This window comes from Ornithorhynchus anatinus, chromosome X1 (genome assembly GCF_004115215.2).
Source record: "Ornithorhynchus anatinus isolate Pmale09 chromosome X1, mOrnAna1.pri.v4, whole genome shotgun sequence".
Taxonomy (NCBI): domain Eukaryota; kingdom Metazoa; phylum Chordata; class Mammalia; order Monotremata; family Ornithorhynchidae; genus Ornithorhynchus; species Ornithorhynchus anatinus.
In genome coordinates, this window is record NC_041749.1 from 21,890,151 (window position 1) to 21,917,583 (window position 27,433).

A 27,433-nucleotide genomic window follows, 5' to 3' on the forward strand; every position below is an offset into this window, starting at 1 on the left:
TTCATCCCCGTTTTACAGATGAGGTCGACGAGGTAGAGCGCGGCTCGGTGGAGAGAGCCCGGGACGGGGAGTCGGAGGTCGGGGGTTCTAATCCCGGCCCCGCCGCTCGGCAGTTGTGTGACCTTGAGCGAGCCACTTCACTTCTCTGGGCCTCAGTGACCTCGTCTGGAAAATGGGGATCAAGACTGTGAGCCCCATGTGGGACAGCCTCATCACCTTGCATCCTCCCAGCGTTTGGAACGGTGCTTTGCACATAGTAAGCACTTAACAAATGCCATCATTATTCTTATTCTTATTAACTAACTTACCCAAAAGCACCCAGCTGACAAACAGCGGAGCAGATATTGGAACCCACGACCTCTGACTCCCAAGCCCGGGCTCTTTCCACTAAGCTACACTGCATAATACTACTTCTAATCATAATGATAATGATAGCATTTGTTAAGCACTTACTATTTGCCAAGCACCGTTCTAAGCGCAGGGGTAGATACAAGGTCATCAGGTTGTCCCACACGGGGCTCCACAGTCTTAATCCCCATTTTCCACATGAGACCACTGAGGCCCAGAGAAGTGAAGTGATTTGCCCAAAGTCACACAGCTGACAAGCGGCGGAGCTGGAATTAGAACCACTCCCGAGCCCAGGCTCTTTCCACTGAGCCAAGCTGCTTCTCTAATTATACTACTGTGATTACTAGTGGTCAAAATACTGGTAATAATAATAATTCTGGTATTTGTTAAGCGCTTACAACGTGCCAGGTGGTTGCTAGGGTGGATGCAAGCAAATCAGGTTGGACACAGTCCTTGTCCCATGTGAGGCTCACAGGTTCAATCCCCATAGTCCCGGCACTGCCACTTGTCTGCTCTGCGACCTTGGGCAAGTCACCTAACTTCTCTGTGCCTCAGTTACCTCATCTGTAAAGTGGGGATTGAGACTGTGAGCCCTATGTGGGACAACCTGATGACCTTGTATTTGCCCCAGCGCTTAGAACAGTGCTTGGCACATAGTAAGCGCTTAACAAATACCATCATCATTTGAGAAGCAGCGTGGCTCAGTAGAAAGAGCCCGGGCTAGGGAGTAAGAGGTCATGGGTTTGAATCCCTGCTCTGCCACTAGTCAGCTGTGTGACTGTGGGCAAGTCACAACTTCTCTGTGCCTCAGTTACCTCATCTGTAAAATGGGGATTAACTGTGAGCCTCATGTGGGACAACATGATGACCTTGTATCTACCCCAGTGCTTAGAACAGTGCTCTGCACATAGTAAGCGCTTAACAAATATCAACATTATTATTATCAATTTACAGATGAGGTGGTTTGGGTGCCCACCTAGGGATCGGTGCTTTTGAACAGGTTCACGGGGGCAAGAAACGTGTCTTCCAACACTATTATAAACAGCTTAACAGAGAAGCGACTTGTCCAAAGTCACACAGAGTCACACAGCAGACAAGAGGCAGAGCTGGAACTAAAACTCAGGTCCTTTGACTCCCTGGCCTAGGCTCTTTACGCTAGGGCTGCTTTAACTTTGGCCCTTTCCTCCAAACATTCCAGCAGGTTTGGAGAGAAGGGTCCCGAAAGGGGTATAGACTCCCTTTCCGCCTTCCCTGGTCTCACAGGGATGCTCCACTCCAACTGGCGAGGGGTTTCGGGGCTGGAATGTTCCTGGACCAGATCCCTCCCAAAGGAACCCTAGCCCTCAAGGGTCCCTGAATGACTGATAATCCCAGGATACTTCTGTTTATCCTGCTGGACTGTAAGCTCCTTATGGGCAAAGATCGAACTCATACTTTAATCAGGTTGCAATTACCTGAATATTTTTGGCTTTCATTAATTCATTCATTCCGTAGTATTTATTGAGCGCTTACTATGTGCAGAGCACTGTACTAAGCGCTTGGAATGTACAATTCGGCAACAGATAGAGACAATCCCTGCCCAAGAACGGGCTCACAGTCTAAACAGTAACTTGCTTGTTGATCTTTGATGGTCTCGAGTGAGGTATTATTGACGTGCCAGAATCAGGCGAGTTTGGGCTTTGAAAGTTGGAGAGTAGAAACCCAGTCACCACTGTCCTTCTGACAGGATATTAGGACAATAACAAGCATGTTGGGTGAAAAATTACATTTGGATTAAGCACAACTGCCAGCACACAGTACAGTGCCTGGAACAGAGTAAGTGCGTAACAAATACCGTGAAAAAGGAAGAACTCTTGAATACCTGGATGATAAAACCACAGATCAGACTATTGAGGGAGATTGTAGAATCTCTCCACCCCTGGAAATATCAAACCTGATAACCTAGTGAGGTCTCTTCCACGTGTAGGAGCCTACTAGTCTCTTTAAATACACTTTTGTTGTGACAGTTGTGCCTTAGGGATGCTAATCTATCACAGAGGGAAGGAGCGCATGGGAAGCAGTAGGGCCGGTTATATATATTGTCCTGCAGAGAAATCTGGTCTAAGTGATGGTAGTGAGTTGATTCCAGAAAGAGGCAGAGCTGGGCCCGAGGAAAGAGGAGGGATAGGGAGAAGAAGAGAAGAGAAGGGCTTCTGTGCTCTTTCTGGCCATCTCATCCTTGTAACCGCATCCAGTAAGTGGGCTACGTTTCTATACATGTCCCAGAGGCACGTGGTCAGGGCAGCGGGAGGCTGCAGCAGAACTGGGAGCGGCACGAGGCCTGACCCCAATTGCCCCACTTCCTCCTCCTCCCACTTTTGGCTCAGAGTAACCACTCTGGATGGTCTCTCCTCTCCCCCTCTGGCTCTCCGTCACCCATCTGTGGCCTGGACCCCCAACCAACATGCAGCCCAAGTGCTCAAGAGGCAGAAAGATTCCATAGACTATATTTAGCAGCCACCTCCTACAACTCCAGTTCAGTCCAGATATTACGCTCAGGATTACGTGGTTTTAGATCCTGGCACTACCAGCATCAGGCAGTATTTATTACCTGCCCGTTAGACTAAAGCCAGTACGACCAGTAGCCATCTCTGCAAGTTGAAAGGTGAGGACTGACACTTCAAATAAATGCAACTACCAATCTGTGAATGCAAAAAGAACAGTGGTGATTTCTTAATGACACTGAATTGGATTGGCTGTAGCTTTGATCAGAAGCAGTGAGGCAAAGCTTAGGGTTGGATGCCTCGATTTCTAGGAGTCCCCTCCAATGTCATATATCTAACTTCAAAACCTTTGTTATTGAAGACTTTTTTATGGTATTTGTTAAGCGCTTAGTAAGCGCCAGGCATTGTTCTAAGTGCTGGGGTAGATACAAGGTAATACGATTGCATGGAGTCAATCCCCATTTTACAGATGAAATAACTGAGGCCCAGAGACGTTAGCCCAAGGTCACCCAGCATACAAGTGCTTAGTACAGTGCTCTGCACACAGAAAGCACTCAATAAATACTGACTGTGACTGAGAAATGGCAGAGCCAGTATTAGATCTAGGTTTTTCTGATTCCCAGGCCTGTGCTCTAAGCCACGCTGCTTCACAGTGTTTCTTGTTCAATCTTTAAGGAAGCAACGTGGCCTAATGAAAAGAGCATAGGCCGGGAATCGGAGGTCCTGGGATCTAATCCCAGCTCCACCAGTTGCCAGCTGTGTGACCTTGAGCTTCTTCAACTCTCTGTGCCTCAGTTTCCTCACCTATATGATGGTACAGTTGTCCCCCCTAAACTCTGAGCCCCATTTGGGACAGAAACTGTGCCCCTCTGTGCCCATCCTGATTATTTCCAATCTGCCCCAGAGCTTGGCGCATAGAAAGAACTTAAATGCCACAATAATAATTATTAGTAGTTACTATCGTTCTCTTTAACGATGCCAGCTTTCTAATGGTGCTTGTTCTGCTGGCTCACTTTCTGCACTTGATGATTTGTTGATCCGCAAACAGACAGGATGCCCTGTCTCTGAGGAGCTTTTAATATGAGAGCACAGCAATTCCGTTCTTAGCAACTAATTATGCATTTGTGCAAGTCCTGACTTTGGGCAGTACTAGAGATTATCTTATTGATGATTTGGCCCAATGCCTAGTTGTCGGAGGCAGTCCCAGTTGTGCGTCCTGGGAGGGAGTGGTGGGCAAGAGGCAAGTGGTTCAATCCCCCAGTGGCACTGAGGCACTGTCTCCAAGCACTTAGTACAGTACTTTGCACACAGTAAGCACTCAGTGAATACTATTGAATGAATGAACTGAGATTCTAGGAGGAGCGTCTTACTTAGAATAAAAAGTTGGATTGAAAAAGTGGAAAAGTGCGTCCGGGTCAAGACTCTAGGCAAGACTCTCCTCTTGCCTAGAATGAAAAGTTGGGGACTTGACCCAAGACTCACTTCAGCGCAGCTCAAACCCGGGCCTTTCCCAATCCTCAGAGGTTCAAAATGGAGGAAAGAGGGAATGGGAATGGAAAGGAGTTAAACTGCAACATAGAAGGGTTGTGGGGACCAAAGAGACAAGAAACATGAAAACGCAAAATTCAAGGTGGTCGCTGTTATATCTCAGGCTGCAGATTTTGGCCAACGGGGACTACCATTTCCCGGCTCTCCACCACGAGGGCTAGGCGAGCGTTCCCAGAACATGAAGCTTGACGGGTCTTAGCGTCAATGGGAGTTGGGACCCAAGCTAGCGTAGGACGGAGAGCTCGTATCCCTCAGAAACACAGCTCGCCACGAGCTCGCAGCCAGCCATCGCAGCATCAGCGGCGATGATTTGGAGGATCTAAAGGCGAGTGGAGAAGAAAATAATGATTGTGGTTGTTGTTAAGTGCTAAAACTATGTGCCAAACACTAAGTGCTGGGTAGAATCAAGATCATCAACACCATCAATAGCACTTATTGAGCACTACCGTGTGCACATGGTAAACCACTTCCGTATTTTTACCAAGAAAACTCTACGGATACACGATCAGAACGACTGCAGATGGAAGTGGGGCGTTCTGGGAGAGCTGTGTCTATGGCGTCACTATGGGTCGGACACGACTCGACAGCATAAGACTGCAAAGACAACTGTGTGCCCACAGTAAGATCATCAGGTCAAACACAGTTCCTGCCCCACGTGGGGCTCACAGTCTTAAGTAGGAGAGAGATCAGATGTTGAACTCCCATTTTACAAATGAGGGAAGTGGAGTATAGAGAAGTTAAGTGACTTTCTCAAGGTCACACAGCAGGCAGGTGGTGGAGCTAGGATTAGAGTCCATGTCTCATTTCCAATCCTTTGGCCTAATGCAGGTGAACTTCCTCCCCAGTGAAGTCTCAACAGATCTGGGGCTCAGAAGCTTCTAGAGGCCCAGAGAGCTGAACTTTCCCCACACTGATCAGCCCACTTGGGGAGCAAGAGTTCAGTTGAGGGCACCCCACAAAACACCCAAAACCCAAAAAGTGCCTCACTGCTGCCAGCAAGTCTCTCTAAACACAGAGCTCAGCAAACAGTTAGCACTTAATACCATCATTATTATATCTTGGTGGGAGGATTGCACAAGTCTCCTGAAGGAGAAAGAATGAAAAATAAAGAAAAACAAGAAGAATCACAGGCTGTAAAGAGGAAGACATACTAGAGTAATGGGGAAAGAGAAATTGAAAAGGGAAAAAATTAAATGGGAAATGACAAAGATGAGGAAAGCAGAAAAGTATGAAAGGAAACACATAGGAGCAGAGGACAAAGAAAATTGCTTGTTCTTAAAGATGAGGAAAGCAGAAAAGTATGAAAGGAAACACATAGGAGCAGAGGACAAAGAAAATTGCTTGTTCTTAAAAGTGAATGGAAGGGAAATGTGAAGAAAGGTCGAAAAGGCATCAGAGGATTATTATCAAAAAAGAAGGGGTTAAGGGAAAACAATGCACGGTAAGGGAAAGAGTAGATGGGGAGTGGATGAATGCAGTGGGAGAAAACGGGCAAGAGGAGAGGGAACGTTTTAAAATCTTGTGAATTTTGATATTACCCCTATTTGGAAGTTCCATCTCACAGAAGCCCTCTTCTCTCTTCTCCTTCATGACCACAGCCTGTGGATAACTTAATAAACCTTCCCAGTCTGCTGAAAAAAGGTAGCTGACCACACTTTAGAAAGAGAAAATGCTGAATTAAGGTTTCTGATCCACTCCGGACAAGAAGTTTCTTGCTTTGCCACCTGCCCAAGATGTTACCTCAGCCCTTTTCTACCTGTAATGTTTACTTTCCAGTTGCTTCGGTGACACCTTTTGAACCATCCCTAAGGGCTTCGGGCAGATGCGTGAAAGAGCTAAAAGGGCTGATATCGGCTCTGTCGTCTACCAAAGCAGGACACCATCCAACAATTCACAGAGAGGCAAATGAATAGAATATTGAATTAAGAAAGGAACGTGCCCATTGAGAGATTGACAGTGTGAAAACAATGGCCAAAACAGGACTTGGCCCAGAAGACACATATTTATTGAGCTGTTTTAATCAGCCTAGTCTTTTAATCTTAATCTCAAATATTCCTACACCTGGAGCCCAGTGTGGGATGGGGACCGTGTCTGCCCCATCATCATATACTTTTCCCAGTGTTTAGCAAAGTGCTGGGCACCCAAGCACTTAGATAACATTGTCATCACCATGATTATTATTAGCAATAATAACAAAGAATGTTCATAGATTGTAAACCCCTTGCGAGACAGGAAACGAGTCCAACTAGATTATCTTCTATCTTCCCCACTGCTTTTCACATAGCAATTTATTTTAATGTCTGTCGACACCCCTAAAGTGTAAGATCCTTGTGGGTAGGGAACACGTCTACGAATCTCTGTTGTATTCATTCAATTGTATTTATTTCGTGCTTACTGTATTGTACTCTCCCAAGCGCTTAGTACAGTGAAGCACAGAGTAAGTGTACAGTAAATACTACTGATTGATAGCCAGGGCTTAATGCGACTATTACCATCATTACTCTTATTTAAAGATAAGAAAAATTGCTAGATCATAAGTTTCTTGGGGGTAGGGACTGTATCTACCATACTCTCCCTAGTGCTCTGCAAAAAGTAGGTGATCAATAAATATACAATGAAGTCCTTGAATAACTGACTAGGATTGATGCATTGCTTATCATAATTCTGCTGGGCCAGACTTTGGAAGAATGGATGATAGCAGCTCCTCTGTGACAAACTGGAATGGGGCATACTGAAGGAGGGAGGGCAGAAGGAATATTTTAAAAAGACTGAAACATCTCAAACACTGCAGTCTAGCAGCAGACTACCTTCAGCCCACTGTGGGCTTGGAATGTGACTGCTGACTCTGTTGTATTACACCTTCCCAAGCACTTAGGACAGTGCTTTGCATATAGTAAGCACTCAGTAAATACCACTGCGGCTGATGGTGGGTCAAGCACCAATTAGGAGAAGGGTAGTTCTCACTGAGGACAGTCTTCGGTAAGTCGGGATAACAAAGAGCAGATTTGAAAGTTGTAAAATCCACTTGTGAGGGGCAAACAGAACACGAGGCAAAAGCCAAACTTTACACGCAAGTGGGTTGGTTGTCGACTGCACTGAGATCCCAGCATCATCTCACATCCATGAGCCTGGCCTCATCATCAGAAACTTTGTCTTCAAACATAGGACACGTTTCTCTCTGGGTATTCTTTTCATGACAGTCGAATGCATCTTCTCAGTAGGGAACAGCCCTTTTCCCTCATCAGCTCCCAAAGAACAAATATAAACAGCCCCTTCTCACTCTTCCTGGATCTAAGGTCTATTTCAAAACCAAGTCTTATTCTAGCCAAGTGAAGATCTGGTTTTAGGCAATTTTCCCAATAATTCAACCCCCAAATCTTCTTTCCCCTGAAAACCAGGTAAATGAGTAAAGGGCTTGGTTTTTTGTTTGTTTTCCTGGAGTTAGCAGAATCATTCCCTGCATTCCCCTCTTCACTTTGCTATTTCGGACCGGGCATAAGTGAATAAAAATCTTACCGTGTTGCACGTGTGGCATCCATTCAAATGGTAGTCGTTAAAGGATCTTAGGTCTTAGATAATAAAGTCACCCGCTGACTGTTCTATTTAAAATAATTTGCAATTTTTTTTTTAGCTGTCTCTGCCCCTTGATTCTAACCAAGTGGGAGAACTAGGAAATGCCATTTGAACAGCTATTCTAGAAAGGAAGGAGTCCAGGAATAAAAGGGTAAGGCATCAAGAGGGCGGCATTTTCCTGTTATGTTAACATAACCCAAAGGCATTCTTTCAAATTATGGTAAACATAAGCAAAAATTACAGAAAGAATACTTTAAAAATAATTTTAATGTATAACTTCAAATCTTGCAAAGCCAAACACCTCATTTGCCTTGGCCCCCTCCGCCTGCAAGAAGAGAGAAAAAACCCCTATCACCCACTAATTTGTAACTTGGCCTTATAAGAAAAAAAAAAAAGGTGGGCCCATATTCTGATTTACTCTCCCAGGCCAACAGGAATGAATAGCTTCCTCTTTTTACTGGGAATATGACTTTGCTTAACTGTTTATGGGACAAAGGATTAGAGTAATTACCTTTAGGTTGGATTTTTAAAGGCAGTTTATGATTCTGACATTTATAGAAGTAATTTACAGCTGTGTTTTGGTGACATCTTAGATGTTGCTTACTGAAATCTTTTTTCAGCACATGTAAAGTTATTGTGTACATCTCCAAAGAGCTGTTGTTTAAAATCACCTGGCAGTTTGCAGGAACCGGTAAAGCCTGGTTGAGTTCGGTTTTCTTTTGTCCCAGAATCGTTTGGAACTTTTCCTCCTTCAGGGTGCCCAGAGTCAGAATCAAAGCACGGGGCTCCATGGAGAGAGAAGTCATGGCCACATACCCATATTCTCCGAGAGAAAGTCCAAATGTCTTTCAATAAAATATCCAGAAACCTGGCAAAGTTCCCAGAGGGAAGTGCTGTCACCTGGGGAGGAGTCAAATATTTGGTATAAATCTTGGTACCAACATACCAGAATAAAGTCATACCCTTTCTGTGAGAGAGAAAATTGGGGGAAAAAAAAATCCCCAACATTTTGATGTGTTCGCAATTTGCTGAAACCCTGGCATGAAATTTATGTCAACCGAAGACATTTTCCCAGACTTGTCGTGAACTGGACTTGTTTCGTCCAAGAACACTCCCAAGGATGCTCCCTCACACAAATTGGCAGGAGAATAAGGAATTCCTTCCTTGGACCAACAGGTGCAAGAAGCAGGAGGGTGCTTTCTGCACCTCAGCACCATGGATAAGACTTCTGCTTATTCCCCGTTTAATCTGTAGTCTGAGAAGCACTGCACACTGTGGCTGTGCCTACACATGAAAATTGGATAATTATATCACCCAAAATACTTCTCCTAAAATATTCAGATAGATATTTTTGAAAGGGAAATATCTGAAATATTCAGATAGGCTTTTCAGCCCAGAGTATCCATTCAGCCTACAGTATATTTTTAGTCCTTAATTTCCTGGATAATTTGGATAATTGTGCACCACACAAACACTACACTGTGCAATGTTCCAGAAGTGAGGGTAGGGTGAATTGCTCTGTGTGAATTTCCACCCCCATTTCCCACTGTGGATTTTCAGGAGTCATGTTGCGGGGCAGGTAGTAAGACTTGAATAGAAGGCAGTTCTGAATTCTGGGCACATCTATGTCTTTGGGGGACATTAAGAATCAAGAGCTTCAGAACACCACCCTGTGTGATGAACCGCCCCATGTGGGCCCCTCCAATCAGCCCCATCTACCCATGGCTCAGATAGGTCTCATCAACTGCCCTTATTCCCAATCTTGGGCTAAAGCAGCTTCAAGGCCTGGCCTTCTCCACTTGATGGGGCTCAGGGCAGTCTGACAATGACTGGTGGATGGGAGGGTGGGGTGCGGTGGGGAGGGGGCTGAAGTCCTGGCTTAGGGTGTGGTAGAGCCACACCATGTGGTGAGGGGCTTTTTGCCTCAGGAGGGGCATTACTTGCTTCTCCTTCCCCATTCCTTCACTCCCAATTATTTTTTGTTCTCTCCCCTCACCCTTCATCTTTTAGGATGCAGAAAAACATGTCACGAACATTGCCCACAGATCAGAGGGATCAGGAAGGACCAGAAACCAATGGAAATAAGAAAACGAAAAAGAAAAACCAATTTTTTTTTTTTTTAAGCTCCATCAGGGAAGGGCCCTGCGGGATCTTTCACACTGATCCATATGGGCCCCGATAGAGTGAATGTGATAATGAGGGAGGAAATTCAATTTGCTAAAGAGAAAAAAAGGCAGGAGGGAAAAGTGAAAGTCACCCACGAATAAGAGGTGAAGAGGAGTTGGAATAAGGATGGATATGAGAACACAGGCAAACAGGAAGAGCCAAGCACTAATGAAATGGAGGGGGAGAAAAAAAGCTTCATTCAGAAAGGCCACTTTATTGACCAAGTTAAAATAAGTTCTCCACAGCCCTCCTCCCACCTCGGTGGTGTCACTGGGCAGCTGAAACTTACACAGGCAGACCCCTCTCGGACGTGTGGGCCAAGATGGCCGCTGGCCCCCCGGGCGGCCGGGGTAGGAGATCACACCCTCTTCTTAAAGTGCAGCCAAAAGGAAAACACCATGGCAGCTCGCGAAGAATCGTTCACAGCACTTTAACAATCCAAAATGGTTCCTGTAGGTCTTTGTGCTTCTGTTTCTCAGCATCGTACAAAATACCGAACTAGGAAAATCCAGCTGTGCTGATCACTGAAGGACACCCTTTTTAGGAGGGAGGGGCCTCCACATTCTTTTATTGCAGTAAAACCTCTAAAAGGTAGAGCTGTACAAAAAAATCCTAAATCATTTTATTTTAAGAAGAGCAGCCACTTTACACTGCCTTCAGCTCATTTAAATTTTCTCTCAAAAATACATTCCTAAATATACAAACTATACAATCTTGTTGTTTTAATGCTGGTTTTATAATAATGGTAAAATTGAAAACTAAAAATCTTTTATCTTAAAACCTGACAAGACCTCTAATGTACATATGACTTGGTACCTTCATTACACCATATAAATAACTTTAGCCACACCAAACTCTCCATGTCACAGCCAGTGGGACAAAAAAAAAAATACTTTTATGGCGATTAGACATCATCTGCTGAAAGGGTCGGGATGTTGATCCGGGGCCGGGTGAAAAATGCCATCTTCTCTCTGGAAAAGACAACAGCACCTTGGATTAGTTCAGGGGTCCCCGGCCCCACCTCGGTTGTTCAGATTCGAGTCAAACCGCTCAAGAACCAAGGCAACAGCCCCGGATTTCCAGCATATTCTGGCTCTACTCCACCTGACCCCCGATGCCCGTGATTGTCATTATGCCTCTTCCACCTTTGCTCAATCGTCCCAAACTATATTTATGACGAAGCCTCTTCAGCCAATCCCCTCTAATTACTGGGTGAAAAGAATGTAATGATACGGGCCCGGGCAGGTGGCTTATTCATTAAATGAGGCAGTCTGACAAATTAGGTAGCACTGTGCCGAGATCCAATACAGGCAGCCACGGGTAAGAGCGTCTGAGGGCTCTTACATCACGGGGGAAGACTTGGGAGCAGGCAATCGCTCAACTGATCCAGAGCGCCAGTGCTAGGCAGGCGGCCACATGAATGGGAGCCATTTCCCCATCCAATTTCTCCCCTCTACTCGAGCCCTCATCCCCTAAGCACTCAACGGGCCCCCCAGCATTTTTGTTCGTATCTTTTTACTCTGCTGCTTCCCCTATCTTTAATTTACTTTACTATTCCTCGAGGGCAGGGATCATATCTACTTACTCTACTGTCTTCTCCCAAGTTCTTAATACAGTACTTTGCACAGGACAAATGCTCAATAAATACCACTGATTGAAAAGAAGAGAAGGGCACACACTTACATACATGGAGGACAAAATGAGAGACCAAAGGGAAAGGATTCACTTTCACCCACCTGAATGACTGCACTTCTGGGGGCTCCTTACAGCTCTGACCCCGTAATCGTTGCACATCCTTGGCCGCAGCTCTCATCATCTTATCTGCCCGCAGCTCGCACTTGTGCTCAGCCCGCTCGGCCTGTGGGGCAAAGCCATCCCGGGCTCTGAGTACACTCAGACCCGCAGTCTGCTAATTTAGCTCAATCAATGGAAAGAGATCTCATTTTAATGTGAAAGATACAAAGTCTCCTGAAGGTAACACAGTCCACTCAGGTAGCCAGATTCAACAGGATAAAGAGGTGGGGCTAAAATCTCTGCATTGTGAGGGAGATTTTCTTTGGCATTTAAACTCACTCTATCCTATGGACAGAGCAGGATTCTTCCAAGTAGGAGAAACGGCATGGCCTAGTGGATAGAGCTTGGGCCTGGGAATCAGGTTTTAATTCAGGCTCTACCGCTTGCCTGCTGTGTGACCTCGGGCAAGCTGGCTAACTGTATCCCAGTTACCTCATCTGGGAAATGGGCATTAAGACTCTGAGCCCCAGGTGGGACACTGCCAGAGTCCAACCTGATTAGCTTGCATCTATCCCAGTGCTTAGTACAGTACTTGACACATAGTAAGCGCTTATATGCCATAAAAGGCAGTTAATAACCCAAATGACTGTGTATCTCTTGAAGGACATGCTAATTTGGAGAAACTGGATTCACAGAGAATAATTATTTGGCACCTTACAAGTTGTGCAGGATGCAGCACTCTTCCTGATGAATATCTGTAGCACCCTGGAGAAGTGTAAGGGAAGGTAGACTTGCAGGTCCTCAGTGGCTCTGAGCCTTGCAATTTCTAGGGTTTGTCTCTTACATGGTTTGGTGTCACATTTCCTGGACTTAGATAGTAGGGTGCTGAAGGGGGATCACTATCCTGGAAATGTAATCATCACCCTCAGCGATGGCACTCACAGATCATTTCCCATAAATGAAATATGGACTCTGTGAAACTCGGGAAGATCAAGGGGCATTCTGAAGGCAACAGCAAAATAATCTCGTAAGTTTTTAATGTACATTTCCTTGGGCCTGTGTGGAAAGCCTCAAATCCTCTAGCCTTTTTACAAATTAGAATCGCTAAGACTAAATTGATCCGCAGCCCAGTGTTGCCCTCAGCTGTCCGGGCGACCTGAGCCAGTGACACCGTGGGTGATGGGACCAGCCACCTCCCGGAGCCCGCTGGCGGGCCTCGGCTCTGAGGCAAAGCTTCCCTCCCACCTTCAGTCCCAAGTTGGGGGTCCTGCCTTCGGAGCCGTTTCCGACACTCACCCGTTTCTCCACCATCCTGAGCAGAAGCCGGAACCGCTCGTCCTCCCTCACCCACCGAGGCAGCTCCTTCTCCCCGTGGCTTTTTGCCTGTTCAAGTTGTTCTTTCAGCTCCTTCAACACGGAGATCTCCTGCGTCAGCTGGCTGTGCCAGGTCCGGGAAGCCTGCAGATCCAGTTCTAGATCCAACGAGGTTCGGATGGGGCGCTCGGCTCCAAAGGATTTCACGGACGATGGCTGGAAGGATGGAGATGGCTATCACTGACTGAATGAGAAGCAGGTCTGCGAGAAGCCGGGTGCGGTACATTCCGCTTATCGGTTATTAGCCCATTCCTCGTGTATTCTGAAGCTCCTCGCATCACATCTACTCTACTACTGCCTACTACATTAACTCAGCAAAGATGATGGCTGGTTATCAGGAACTCCTATTTGGACAACAGGAATTTTAGACTCTAAGTTCCTTGTGGGCAGGGAGTGCTACTGTTTATTGTTATATTGTACTCTCCCAAATGCTAAGTATTGTGCTCTACACACAGTAAGTGCTCACTAAATACAATTGATTGGATGAATGAATTTGATATCGACATGCTGCTCTCCACAAAAGAGGGAGTTGGGGTGAGAACCGGATCTGATCTCAGGCCAAGTTTCTCACTGAGCACCCCATCTTCCTTTTCCACAACCTCCTCAGGCCTCACCTACATCCCCCCACCCTCCTAGCTGTCCCCTGACCTTGCCAAAAAACAGGGCCTCAGACTCCTTTCCTTTACTTGTCTTGGAAGACAGATGGGCAGAGTCTGAAAGGAGTCTCTTCAAGGCATGAGTCAGCAGCTCCTCAGAAGGGAGAGCCAAGAATGACTTTCTTTTTTGGTTAGCTTTTGCATGGCCAATTTTTACAGATTTACTTGACAGGCTGCCCATCCCGGTCCCCAGAGCAAAGTTAACGGTACTGGCATTCTCTCTGTCAGGATGCTGACTGGGCAGCCTGGATACTGACTGGGCTCATCCTTATCCTGGAAATCCAATCACCAACCTAAGAAATCAGAATTGAATGCTCACCAGCATGTGCTAGACAAGAGTCCCCAACCCCGGAGCCTTGCCCACTGTGCCCCAAACCTAGGTCAACCACTAGTCTCGCCTTGGGAGGAGAATCTCTACCTCGAAGCCCTCAGGATCTTTCACATTTCTTCCACTTTCTTCTCTGTCAGGTTGCCCAGGGGAAGAGCACTCTGGATTTACCCCAGTTTGGTAAACATGTAATCAGCAGAGGTCAGCTGCCTGTGGAAGGTGGGGACTGGCCCTGAGTGTGGGTGAGAGAGAGCTCTCCCTCATCTCATGCAGATTCACACAGCACACAGCCTGGATTACTTCCCCACACCCCTCCATTCTTTTTCTGGAACAGAACTGCGTTGACAAGGGAACGGCAGGCCAGCTTCTGAGTACTAAATTTCCAGCTGGTTCTAGAAGAGCACTTTCAGATTCTGTTGCCCTCTGAGAGGCGCTCTCAAAACCCCCAACTTCTTGTTTCAGCAGAAGATAGTAAGAAGCCCTATTTGACAGCCACAGCTTTTCCTCAGGGAGGCAAAATCAAGCAATGCAAACTCTCTCTATGTCAACAGCTTCCGGTCTGATAGAGGAACTAAACCCTTAATTCTAGGCTGCAGGTCTGGAACTAAAGTGTTTGATGGACCAATTTTTCCAGAGAAATTGTATTTTCAATCAATCAACGGTATTTATTGAGGGTTTACTGTGTGCAGGTCACTGTACTAAGCTCTTGGGAGAGTACAATTCAAAGGAGTTGGTAGATATGATACCTGACTAATTTCTCATGTTTAAAAATCACTCTGTTTATCTTTCCATGTTTGCTTCACCCCTTAGAGTCTAACTTCCTCAAGGATAGGTACTGATCTAACTTTCTCTCTTCATAGCCTCCCAAGCCACTAGCACACTGATTATATATTTAGTGAGTTCTCGCTCTGTCCAGAGCAAAATCAATCAAAATGCAGTTTTTCCCCAACAAAGAGATGGCCAATTCATTACCAGTTATAAGCTTCTGCTGGACATTAAAAGAATGGTCAGAAATCGAACAACTAAATATAAATTGCAAAAAAAAAACCCAAAACCCAAAGCAATTGTTATCTATCAACTACTCAATCTTCAGAGAAATTAATTCTTGCTGATCATCAATCACTTGCTACTTTGCTTGCCTCTCTTCTCCTGGATCCTGTCAGGGATTTTAATTCTCTAGCTCAATTCCCATTCCTCTTCCCCCCACTTCCATCCTTTGAGTGATTCCTGCTCCTTTTGTTCCACACCCTTTGGAGAGTCCCAGGCTTTTCCCCTATTACTTTTTTCTCTTTCTCTCCTTTACTTCTCTCCTCCATAGCCAGATTTGGGGGGGGTGGAGGGTGGAGAGGTGTGTGTATGTTGGGGGGGAGGTATAGAGAGTGTATTCACTGCTCCATGGGGAGTGGGGACTTTTAGGGTAGAGAGGGATAGCTCACCCCCAGAAAGCTGTGGGGTTCTCCCATGCCTTCAAGGGAACGGAGAAAGAGGGGTGCACTGCTTGCTAGTTGAAGAGACCCCGCCAGCTGGGCTTTGAGGCTGGGCTGGGGCCTTCACTCTCTCAGTCCTGGATTGCCCCGAAAGCTCGTCAGAAGGGCTGGCACAGAGGAGTTGCTGGCTTGGGGGCAGTGGTAGGGTCGTTTGGCCAGCCATGATGTACTCCCGGGTAAGCCTGTCTTCCTCTTCCACCGCTAACCCGGGTGACAGAGGCTGGAGCTGCTGCAGCTCTTGCTCCCTGGCTTCTGGCAAAGTGTGAAAATTAGTGACTCAGGGACAGTACCCAATCCTTTCCCCCCTTTTTGCTCCCTTCCCTTCCTTCTCCTGCTCAACTCTTTCTGACCGCCTCCTTCATTCTTCCTCCCTCTTTTCCCTGTAACATCCCCCCCCCTTGTTTTTTCCTCTTCTTCCACTCTTTCCCTCTTGATATCGTCCACTCTATCATCAACTCCTTCTTTCCCTGCTCCCCTCTCCAATCTACCTAGTTCCTCACTTTGTCTCTTTTCCCTACAAAACCACCCCACTTAAACGTTCTGGGATTTCCAAAGTTTTAAGGTGGCCCTGTTCTTTCCCCTATCTCCCAACTGGGATCATCTATCGGCAGAGTGGGGCTTAGCACTCACAACCTCCTTATCTTTGAATATTTACTTAAGTATGGAGCCTCTGAAATGTTACCATACAAATTCCATAGCAGAACCTCCTTTCTCCCTTTCCCTCTATAAGAGTTGTGGTATTTAAGTATTTACTATGTGTAATCACTGTACTAAATGTAAATCATTGCACTAGATACAACATAATCAGGTGAAAACACAATCCCTGTCCCACATGGGGTTCACAGTCTAAGTGGAAGGGAGAACAGGTTTGGAATACCCCATTTTACAGATGAGGAAATTGAACAGTTAAGTGACTTGCTCGTGGTCACAGAACAGATGTGTGGAGCCAGAATTATCATCTAAGTCCTTTGACTCCCAGGCTCATGTTCTTTCCACTAGGCCACACTCCTCCTCCTCTCTCCCTTCCATCCAAAAGTAGAGTAAATGGTGGGCTGGCTCTTCATTCTTTCCTCATCAGGGACTTGGCTTTTAAATGAGTTAATTCATCAACTTGTTCAGGATTAAGCTTGTTCAATGATTGGAAAATACTTGTTTTGATTGATATGACTGGTATCATCAAGTCCATTTTCCTTTCTAAGTGATACAGATAAAGTATAAAAATAATAGAGAGACAAAGTGGAAAACACGGGAATGGAATTCTTACCCGCTTCATCCTGACACTCCGCCTCTCGAGGGAGTTTCTTATAAAAGGTGGCTTTCTGGACAGAGTCGAGCTGTCACTGTCACTCCGATTCAACTGAAAAGAGATAAGACAACCAGAAATGAGAGGGCAGACGATCTAACTCTGGCAGCCTGACCATGGGTAAGCTCTTGGCCTGGGACTTGGACCCGGAAGCTGTTGTGCCTCCTACTTGCCCTGCCCAAGCACAAGGCAATGTCCTTTGGTATGTTCCTCTTTTTGAGTCTTTTTTAATGCTACGTGTTAAGTGCTTACTATGCACCAGATACTGTACAAAGCACTGGGGTAGATATGAGTTAGTTGGGTTGATACAGTCTTAATCCCCATTTTGCAGGTGAGGAAACTGATGCTCAGAAAAGAAGTGACTTGCCCAAAGTCACACAGCAGACCAGTGGTGGAACTGGGATTAGAAACCAAGTCCTATCACTCCAAGGCTCATGCTCTTTCCACTAGGCCATTCTGCTCTCCATTCTAATCTAGGCCTCATTCCAGCAGTTGCGTAGGGAGAGAGAGGCCTGATGGGGAAGGGCGAAGTGACAGGATCCATTTCATCACATTTGGATTGCCCTTTCTGAGCCTAAGCACCTGAAAGGAAATCATTTAATGGCTCCATTTCCTCTCCTTAAAATGGAGACATGGTCCCAGCCTGCTTGATATTCCTAAACCTGAAACTAGATCAATCTCTATAACCTCCCACTTGGTTCTCTACCCCACATTCATTCCCCTTTAAAATCTCCACCTCCAGGCCCAAGCCCTCATGGAGATCTAATATGGGATGACTACAATATTATTGTATATTATATTCTCCCAAGCACACAGTAGAGTGCTCTGCACACAGTAAGTGCTCAATAAATACGATTGACTGAGTGGTTTTTTAAGGCAGCCATGCCCACTCTCCTGAGATGATGGACAAGTTCTTTTGGGTAGCCATGCTGTTCTCAGAAACTTTGGTGAGTTCCCCACCAATGGCTGTCAGGGATGGATTGGTTAGGGGGCAGGAGAAGCACTCTTCCTCCTCAACCACACATTCTGAGAGGCCTCAGGATTAGGTTTGCTATCAGGTCTGGAGGCAAGACATCACTTTAATCCATTAGCTTGCGATTCCAGGAACGACCCTGGCATTCTCTTATTCCAAGTGATGGCCATAACCATGTAGAAAGCCCGGGAAAGGTTATTTCTGCCATTTCCCCCCCCCCCCCCCCGAGGTGTTTTCCCAGTCTTGGCTTACCCGGCACACATACTGGCTCTGTGGGCCTGGGGAGAAGGTCTTGGAGCGGATGATCGTGCTCCCTCTGACAAATGGAGCTGCGGGTGCGGCGGCGAGCCGTCTGTCCTTCGGCCGCACAACTGTGGGAGAGGGCACCAGGCTCTCCGTATTGGTCTCTTTGTCCACCTGATGGAGAAGAAGCCACTCGCTCAGCCAAAGGCCGTGGAGCTCGCGCTCCCTCCCCAGACCATGGTGGGCAAGAGGCTTCCGGTTCCCCTTCCAACCTCACATCCCCAGTTCTAATATGGACTGGTGACTTCTTCACTCAGTGCAGACTCTGTAGCAACTTGGCCTCTTCTTTGAATGTAAATCACCCTCTGCATGGAGCACGGGACAGTCAGACACTTTAAGAGATGTCTCACAGCCCAGATCATGGGGGGGGTTGAGGTGGTCAGAAACTTTCCGGAGTTCCTGTTTCTTCCGAGGTATAAGCAGACATAGGGATAGAGCTGAGTGGCAGTAACGTGCCAGGACCTGGGGACGAGCCTGAGGATCCAATGTGCAAACTCCCAGTCCCTTGCCTAGGCTTAACTAAAATGCGGACATCAGACCTGCCACCGTTGTGGAGAAGAGACGAGCTGGGGTTAGCTGATTTTGTTCCTTTGTGTTTCTTATTACTGTCTAGACTAAAGGGGGCAATTCCGAAAATGGGAGTGGGGGATGAAGAGCCTTCCTCTCCAAATGAAGGAAGTGAGGTAGGTGATTGTGCCCTCTGCGGTTTGTCTCCAGGTGAAGAGCCTAATCCCCAACCCCCTAATGATATTAGCCACTGCCATTTTGCTCTCTTCCTCCTCCTGAAGAAAGTTACAGGGGCATTATGAGGAACAGCTCATAACTCCAGGGAAATATGGGAGGGGGCGGGGGGGAAACAACAATAGAAATAGGGAGAGTGTGTCAGGAGTAGAAAGACTTTTCTTCTGCCCGGTTACCTGATCTCTTCTCCCTACCTTTACTGCTGGATAATCTTCTGTTCCAGGTGAGGTTTGGTCAATGAAAACTTCTCCCTCTTCCTCCTCCTCCTCCTCGGCTGCTGCTTCATTCTCACTGCCACCATTGGGCTCCTCCTCATCCCGCCTATCAAATCAATCATATTTATTGAGTGTTCACTGTGTGCAGAGCACTGTACTAAGTGCTTGGGAGAGTACAATATAACAGAGTTGGTAGATACGTTCCCTGCCCACAAGGTGCTTACAGTCTAGAGCAGAAAGGTCCTTTGTAACTAGTCACCAAACTAGTTCCTCACCCAGCTGGGCCTAGATATTGCACCTTGGCCATAGCCCTGTGCTCCCCAACATCTGTGCTCCCCGAGGGGCGATCCAAGTCCTGAGATGGCCCTCTCCTCCCCAAGGATCATCTCTGTGGAGAAATCCCCAAACTGCAGCAGCATAAGGTGGGCAGAAGCCACTGTAATTCATTCAATAGTATTTATTGAGCGCTTACTATGTGCAGAGCACTGTACTAAGTGCTTGGGATGAACAAGTCGGCAACAGATAGAGATAGTCCCTGCCGTTTGACGGGCTTACAGTCTAATCGGGGGAGACGGACAGACAAGAACAATGGCAATAAATAGAGTCAAGATAATATAATATGTAATATAGAGCACTGCACCTTGGAAGGCCCAACGAATACAATTACCACCTCATCGGTAACAAGATTGTTTGCACAATGCTATGAGGTGACCAGGATGGTAAAATGTTGTTGCTTTTCCACTGCTTAATTGTACCCGGTTTTTTCCTATTTTGATTCCATTTAAATTGTTGATCTTTGTGTTTGCCCTCTCTTCTTTCTATTCCTGAACTTTCAGGTTATGAACACCCCCGTGGGCCAAGGCCTGGGTCTAAATCAGTATTTGTGTTTGCTGCCCAGGGTTTAATAAAGGGTTTTGTACATTTTAAACACTTTATACATGTTCCTGATTACTGATTAGAGGCCCAAGGGCAAAAGAAGTTCGGAATCCCTGAGCCACTGAGAATGGAGCACAAAGAAGTATGATGGGGAAGGGCAGCAGGGAGCCTCTAAAGCAAGCTCTCCAGCAAAATAAATAGCAGAAACTAATTCTACAGTTCCTTTAAGGTTGTAGAGCATTTCTCTGAATGTGGAGAGGAGCCCAAGGTGGGCTTGAGATAGGAATGTTCCACAAACACCTGGAATTTGGCCCAAGATATTGTTCCTTGGCCAGGACTTTCTAAGATACTTCCCATTTTAATCAAATCTCAGGGGTTTGCTAAAAATACAGACTTTCTCTTTTCCACCTCAGTGGAAGGCTGAAGTCAAAGGAAGGGCATCTACTGAAGCAGGGGAGATTTAGATTAGAGAGGAGGAGGAAAATCCCAGAGTCTTGGTCCTAGGAGATCTCACAGAATACCAGAGACCCAGCCTTGTATATAGTTTGGGCTGGCAGTCAGCCCCATCAATCCATCAGTGGTATTTAGTGAGTGCTTACTGTGTGCAGAGAGTTACACTAAGCACTTGGGAGGATACAACACAACAGAGTTGGTAGACACGTTTCCTGCCCACAGCGAGCTTACATCCCAGAAGAGACGGAAGAGACGACCTCTAGAAGGCCTTGCCAAGCCCAGGAGTCTTTGTGGTATTATAACAGTAGGGATTCTTGAGGCAGAGAGGCTTAGTTGAGAGGCTCTCTGAGAGCTAAGATACTGTCCCTAAGAGTTCCTAACAGCATTTATTGGAGCTGGCCAAGGTGCACAGGGTAGGACCTTACCAGCCTTCTTCCATAGTTAAAGTGCTGTTCCTGTTCTCCAGGCTCTTCTCTACGGCTTCCAGCTCCACCGCTGTCTGCTCCAGAAGCACAGACACAGAGTCCTGCATACACAGGAGAACAGGGGAGGGTTAATACTTGTTCCTCCTGGATCTGAGAGCACGAACTGCCTCCTTATCTTACTTGCTCTAAACCGTGTTATCAAAACGCACAAAAATCCAAAATTTCTAGGTCATAGACAATGAGCTGGGGAGAGACGCAAGGACCATCCAACAGGAACACCTTCAGGTGGACCTGCAGGATTGTCACCACAGAAACAGACTTGAAGATGACTTGCACACTGGGGTTTTGCCCAAGTTCCGCTTCAAAGCCTTCGATGAAACATATTCCCAGATGAACTCATAAACGCCCCAACCGTAAATTAGCTTTTGAAAACCCATGTCCTTCCCGGCTCCCTTTAGGACACAGGAACAATGCTCTCGTCACAGATGTGTAGTACACGGAACTTGGTATAAGAAGGGATGACAATTAATCACTACCAGATTAGTTCCCTTGCTTCTTCACTACCATACTTTTCACGTTTCCCAGTTCTCTCCCCAGTAGCCTCCACTATTCTCTGGAACAAGCCCCAACACTTGTCATAAGTAAACCCCACCATCTCCATCTGCCACAACGAAGCCTATATTTTTTTCTCCACTTCTTACTGTTTTTTCAGTGCTGGGGACTCCAGAACAGATGTCTCCTTGCTGGCTTTTTCTGCTTTGTTTTTTCAAGTACTTATAGCTGAGAAGGTTGTACCAACGCGTCAACCGCTCCCCCGAACTGCAGACTTCAGCGAGGCTGATCTGGGCTCCACCCTGTTAAGAACGAGATCAGTCGAGGTCTGCACAGTCAGTCAGCACCGATTCACATCCGTACTCTGGGTAGGTGACGTGGCATCAATCTTTGTGAGAGCCACCTTAATGGCATTTAGTCAGTAGACAGCGGAATTAGTCTCCTTTGGATATGGAACCCTGATCTAGGAATCTTACAAAGGAAGAACCAGCCAAGTTCCCAGCCCTCCAGGAGCCTACACTCTTTCGATGGGACAGACAGGGACTGAACATGGATATTCATGAAAATGTAAAGCAGATATGACAAAAGCCAAGAATAATACGAGTGCTAAGAGAGCAAACAATACACATGTAACAATATACTACATTAATTTACGTAGTGTCAGGGAGCGTTGGAGCTAGGATTCAGAGAAGACGCAGTCCAGCCTGGGCCCTCAGAGTTACAATCTAAAGGAGTAATCTGAAGGGAGAATGAGCCATGTAAAAATTAGAAATATTTGGATCTTGTGGTATCATCAGTTCTTGATTACATCCTTATAAGGCAGGGATTGTCTACCAACTCTATTATATTGTACTCTCCCAAGCACTTAGTACAGTGCTCTGCTAACCGTAAGCACTCAGTAAATAGCAATGATTGAGTGATTGATGGTGGGGAGGGAGAGGGAGAGCCTGCATAACAAATAGATAATCCAAGCACCTCATTTAACCTCAAATTTCAGTCAACTCCACCAAACCTTCTTAGAGAGGTGTTCTTGGGAGCACAAAGAACCAGGCCAAGGTGCATCTCCTTTTCTTTTCCTGCACTCCTTCAGGAGGAGGTGTCAATGAGCAGCAAAATGGCCACAAGGAGGGAGAAGAAGGCAGAAGCAAAGACCATCTGCCTCTGAAAATCAGAGTTCTCTGGGCTGTGGGCTGGAGTCATTGACTTGCCTGCATCTCCTCTGCCATTCTCATGGCTGTGCAAGAGACAACTTTAGGAATAAGATTAGGGGGAGCCCAGGGGGAAGAAATATAAGGTGGGGTGACCAAGAAATTCTTCAAGCCCAGTCCCAGGCAGTAAGGTTTGTGGTTAAACAATTTATGATATCCATTTCCAGTCCCTTCCCAAGGGATGGATTTCCAGACACGTACATTCCCAGGCTCCTCTTGTCCTGTTTCTGTCTCCCCTTAACTACAGGATGACACGCCATTAATTGAATAATATGTTCAGTGACTCTGAGTCCCAGAAGAAGAAAGTACAGAAAGCTGCGTACAAACAAGCGTCAAATGAAATGAGAGGTTCACGCTGCTGCCATGGCAACCTGCAATCACAGTATTTCAATTAGGAAGAAACAGAAAAGGCAGCCAATTAGGAAGAAAAAACTAAGGTTGATTCTTTTCTAATTTAGGAATGCCCCTGGGCCAGAAATATATTTCACTGGCAGAGACGGCATTTGGAAATCTTTCAGGTGCCGCACTCATCATCGCTATCCACCAGAGTCACACAATTCATCATCAGATATTGTCGATTCATACGCTGATTCTGACAAAGTGTGGTGCTGGGCTGGCTACAGTCAAGGACTCCTGCTGGCTACCGAGAGATCTCCTGGAGTCTTTCCTTGCCAACACTTCTCTTTTAAATCCCATCCAGACCACTTTTCTTCAGGAAGCCTCTTAAGATTAACCCAACTCATTCTCCTTCCCCCAGACTCACGATCCATTCTTGCCTCAAACTCAGACTTGTCATGACTCTGTGTGTGTGTGTGTGTGTGTGTGTGTGTGCGTATTTGAATTCAGGCTTGTTTCCCCATCAGATCATTAACACAAAGTCAGCGAACTGGACTACCTATAAAGAGTGTGTTAATTCCTTAAAATGAGCTCCCCCAAACATCCAGGACATCACTCTGCACTCTCTGGGCTCTACGGTAGGCCTCTGCTGACTGACTGCACGAGGAAGGGCCAGACAGCAAAGCCCAGCCAGTCAGAACTGCTGGAGGGAGGGAAATGACATTCCACCCCACAAAAGAATCTGCTTTGAGGTTTGAAAATTCTTCTTCTTGTGTGGAAACTTCCCGCTGCTAGGAGCTGACCAGCATAAGGCAATGGCACTCAGAGAAGTGTGACATCAGACAAGATAGAGATGCTCAGGAGAGCAGTCCCAACTCCTGAAAACAGCAGGCCCCAAGACTGGGAAGTCGTGTCTCCCCCCGACACACCAAAATAGGATAGGATTTGGGAGTGGACGGGGAGCCTGTCTGGCCACTGACCCTTTCCAAAGCCCTCTGACAAGCTTCCTATTTCAATAGGGTTAATTGAGCCGAGACAAATAATAATTATGACAGGAAACTAGTAGGAAGAAGTCCCAGTCTGGGATAATGCTCACCAGGCACTCTTCAAGGTGGGTCTTATCTGTTGTACAGACATCAACCCTCAAGGTCTTCTGGTAAAGAGCAGGATAGGAGATCGACACCCAGAACATTTCATTGAATACAAGATTGTCAGACGCTTCCAGAGCTCTTGTCCGGAACAGACAGGTTGTGCTTTCGGAGCAAGGAAGAACAGCAACACGGATATTTCTGAAAGGAAACATTGAACCCTACTTAGTTTGTGTTTAAGTTCAAAGTTTTTGCTGGGTACCTTCCGTAATTCAAAAAAAGAAAATATCAGGGGGCTTACTTTTTATTTTATTTCCTACTCTTTTTTTCCCCTGCCTCCCTTCAAAATTTATCCTCTTCGCACTTTGAAAAAAACACTTGCCTATAAGCACTTGATAGTCACCCCACCTTTAGCCCCACAACACATATGTACATATCTGTAATTTATTTTAACGTCTATCTCCCCCTCTAGACTGTAAGCTCCTTGTGGGCAGGGAACATGTCTCTGTTGTACTCTCCCAAGCCCTTAGTACAGTGCTCTGCACAATGTAAATGCTCAACTGTAAATGATTTTACAGTTAGGACAAGTTAAAGACTTTCACTGAACACTTATTTTGTGCAGAACATTGTATTAAGCACTTGGGAAGTACAATAAACATAGAATTGGTACACAGGATCCCTACCCTCAAAGAGCTTACAGTCTAGAAAGTTAAAACTCCAATGATCTCATAGCCGTTTTCTAAAAAAATGGATTTTCCTGAATCCTATGGTTATTTGTAACAAAAAAATAATTATAATAGTATTTAAAATAAATCTATAGCACAATTATCAAGATTAGCATATTGTATTTTCTTTAAGAGGAAAACTCTTTATTTGTGCTCCAAACAGAAAGACTGTTTCTTTCTCTGGTAATGGTATAACAAGACAATATAAATGGAGGTATTTTTTAAGCAGCTAACTGGGTACACAGGCCTGTGATAAACACTGGGGTGGATACACAATAATCTGATCGGACACAGTCTTTGCCCCAAGCAGGGCCCAACAGAGCTCGATCTAAGAGGGGAAAGACATAATTTGGATGAGTAAATAGTACTGTGGGAGTCGTTCAATTGACGTACTCACATTTTCTGGTCTTGTTGCAACAACAGAGCAGCAAAGTTACTCAGCTGGATGATTAATATTGCAAACTGCTTGTTCTGGTCGTCGTACCTAAAATCAAGTGAAGACTATACATCATCTAATCCTGTCGATAAATTATTTCCTTATTAGCACCTTTCTCTGTCTCTCACCTACACATACCCAAACCTGCTGAAGACTTCTGAACTGCCTTTAAATGATTCTCACTACACTTTCTGTGAAAGTCTCCCATTGAGACAATAAGTGCAACCTCTCAGCAATAAAAAATAACTCCTGGAGGCACCCTAACTCTTGGGAAATCCGTGAAAGGAGCCAGGCCAAGTCAGGCACTGAAAGTGTTGAGGGTCTGCTTCTTCCCACATAAATCACATAGTGGTGATGCTGCACAAGCAGCATCTCTGTCACTTCCCCACTCCCCACTTCCTATCTTACTTCATGGCAATCTGAACTCTGGCAGTGCCTGCTGCATCCGGCTCATCGCTGTCAAACACCATAGCTTCTGGGGCTCCCGGTCTGAAAGGCAAAAGAGAAGGGGAGATGATTGTAGCTCGCAAAAGATAGATGGTCAGGAAAATGTCTGGAGATTGAGAAGGCAACCTGGAGATAACCGGTCCCCAAATCGGTCCAACAAAAGGAGGATCTAGCAGGAAACCATATCTTCAACTGCAAAAACCATTCCGATTACAATTATGGTATTTGTCAAGTGTTTACTATTAAGCACTGGAGTAGAGACAAGATAAATCAAGTTGGTCAAAAGTCCCTGTCCCACATAGAGCTCACAGTCTAAGACAGAGGGAGAACAGTTATTTAATACCCATTTTACAGATGGGTAGAAGCAGCATTGTTTAGTGGATAAAACTCAGGACTGGGAGCCAGAGGACCTGGGTTCTAATCCCAGCTCTGCCACTTGTCTGCTGTGTGACTGTGGGCAAGTCACTTCACTTCTCTGTGCTTCAGTTCCCTCATCTGTAAAATGGGGATTAAGACTGTGAGCCTCATGTGGGACAGTCTGATTACCCTGTGTCTACCCCAGCGCTTAAAACAGTGCTCTGCACATAGTAAGCGCTTAACAAATACCAACATTATTATTATTATTCTCTGAGCTTGTTACCTCATCTGTAAAATGGGGGTTAAGATTCTGAGCTCCATGTGGAACACAAACTATGTCCAACCTGATTAGCTGCTATCTACCCCAGTGCCTAGTATATTGCCCGGAATACAGTAAGTGCTTAACAGTGTTAGCTTGTGAACAGGAATGGGACAGTAACAAACAGACACGAGCACTTAGTACAGTGCTTTGCACACAGTAAGTGCTCAATAAATACAATTGAATGAATGAAATACCATAAAAAATGGGGTAGCTGAGGCACAGATAAGTAAAGTGACTTGCCCAACTTGCCCAGGGTTACCCAGCAGGCAAGCGGTGGGGCTGGGAAGAGAACCCAGATCTTTGACTCTCAGGCCTGTACTCTTGAGCCTGAAGCTCTGATGAATAGTTTCAGGACTCTCCGTTAGTGGCAATGCACAGCACGGGCTCTGGGCGACAACACAGGGGTGGATGACTTGGCGTTACTGAATGTGGCACCAAGAACAACTCTCGCTCGCTCCAGTGGCTGGCAGCCCCAGGGTCAGAAACACTTTTCTCGATACCAAAATCAGCACAGACTATTCTTCCAAGGAAAAACTCTGGCAACTGCCTGACCCCGGATCTGGAGGGGGTGAGCCTGAGGCTGACCAATCGGGTCCCAGGCAGATAAAACTTACCCAATGGCAGCAAGACAAATTAATGTCAAAAGCATTTCATCAAGCTACCTGGCTGGCCTAAATCCCCGGTAAGTTGAAACAATCCATTGGCATTTCCAGACCATATGGTGGGCTGCAGTATCTTGGTGGTGGCTCATGACAGCCTGATAAAGGCCTGGTGGGCTACCACTCTAAGACATGGGCATCCAGGAAGGGGTCAAACTGGGCTGGGCTCGCCTCTTAATAATAATAATGTTGGTATTTGTTAAGCGCTTACTATGTGCCGAGCACTGTTCTAAGCGCTGGGGTAGACATAGGGGAATCAGGTTGTCCCACGTGGGGCTCACAGTCTTAATCCCCATTTTACAGATGAGGGAACTGAG

At 46.1% G+C, this 27,433-nt stretch overlaps 1 protein-coding gene across 1 annotated transcript in view; it reads right to left on the reverse strand.

The window, feature by feature from the left end:
• Positions 1-10,312: 10,312 nt before the first annotated feature.
• Positions 10,313-27,433, reverse strand: part of WWC1 (WW and C2 domain containing 1) — a 115,653-nt gene continuing 98,532 nt past the window's right edge. The window contains exons 13-23 of the mRNA XM_029050813.2: positions 25,740-25,820; positions 25,293-25,379; positions 24,179-24,371; positions 21,688-21,840; positions 20,987-21,087; positions 19,212-19,338; positions 18,226-18,390; positions 16,962-17,054; positions 13,149-13,382; positions 11,855-11,976; positions 10,313-11,089 (exon numbers count right to left, since the gene is read on the reverse strand). Coding sequence (XP_028906646.1) covers positions 11,023-11,089; positions 11,855-11,976; positions 13,149-13,382; positions 16,962-17,054; positions 18,226-18,390; positions 19,212-19,338; positions 20,987-21,087; positions 21,688-21,840; positions 24,179-24,371; positions 25,293-25,379; positions 25,740-25,820 — 1,423 coding nt within the window. The 3' untranslated portion in view covers positions 10,313-11,022. The remainder of the gene's footprint in view (positions 11,090-11,854; positions 11,977-13,148; positions 13,383-16,961; positions 17,055-18,225; positions 18,391-19,211; positions 19,339-20,986; positions 21,088-21,687; positions 21,841-24,178; positions 24,372-25,292; positions 25,380-25,739; positions 25,821-27,433) is intronic.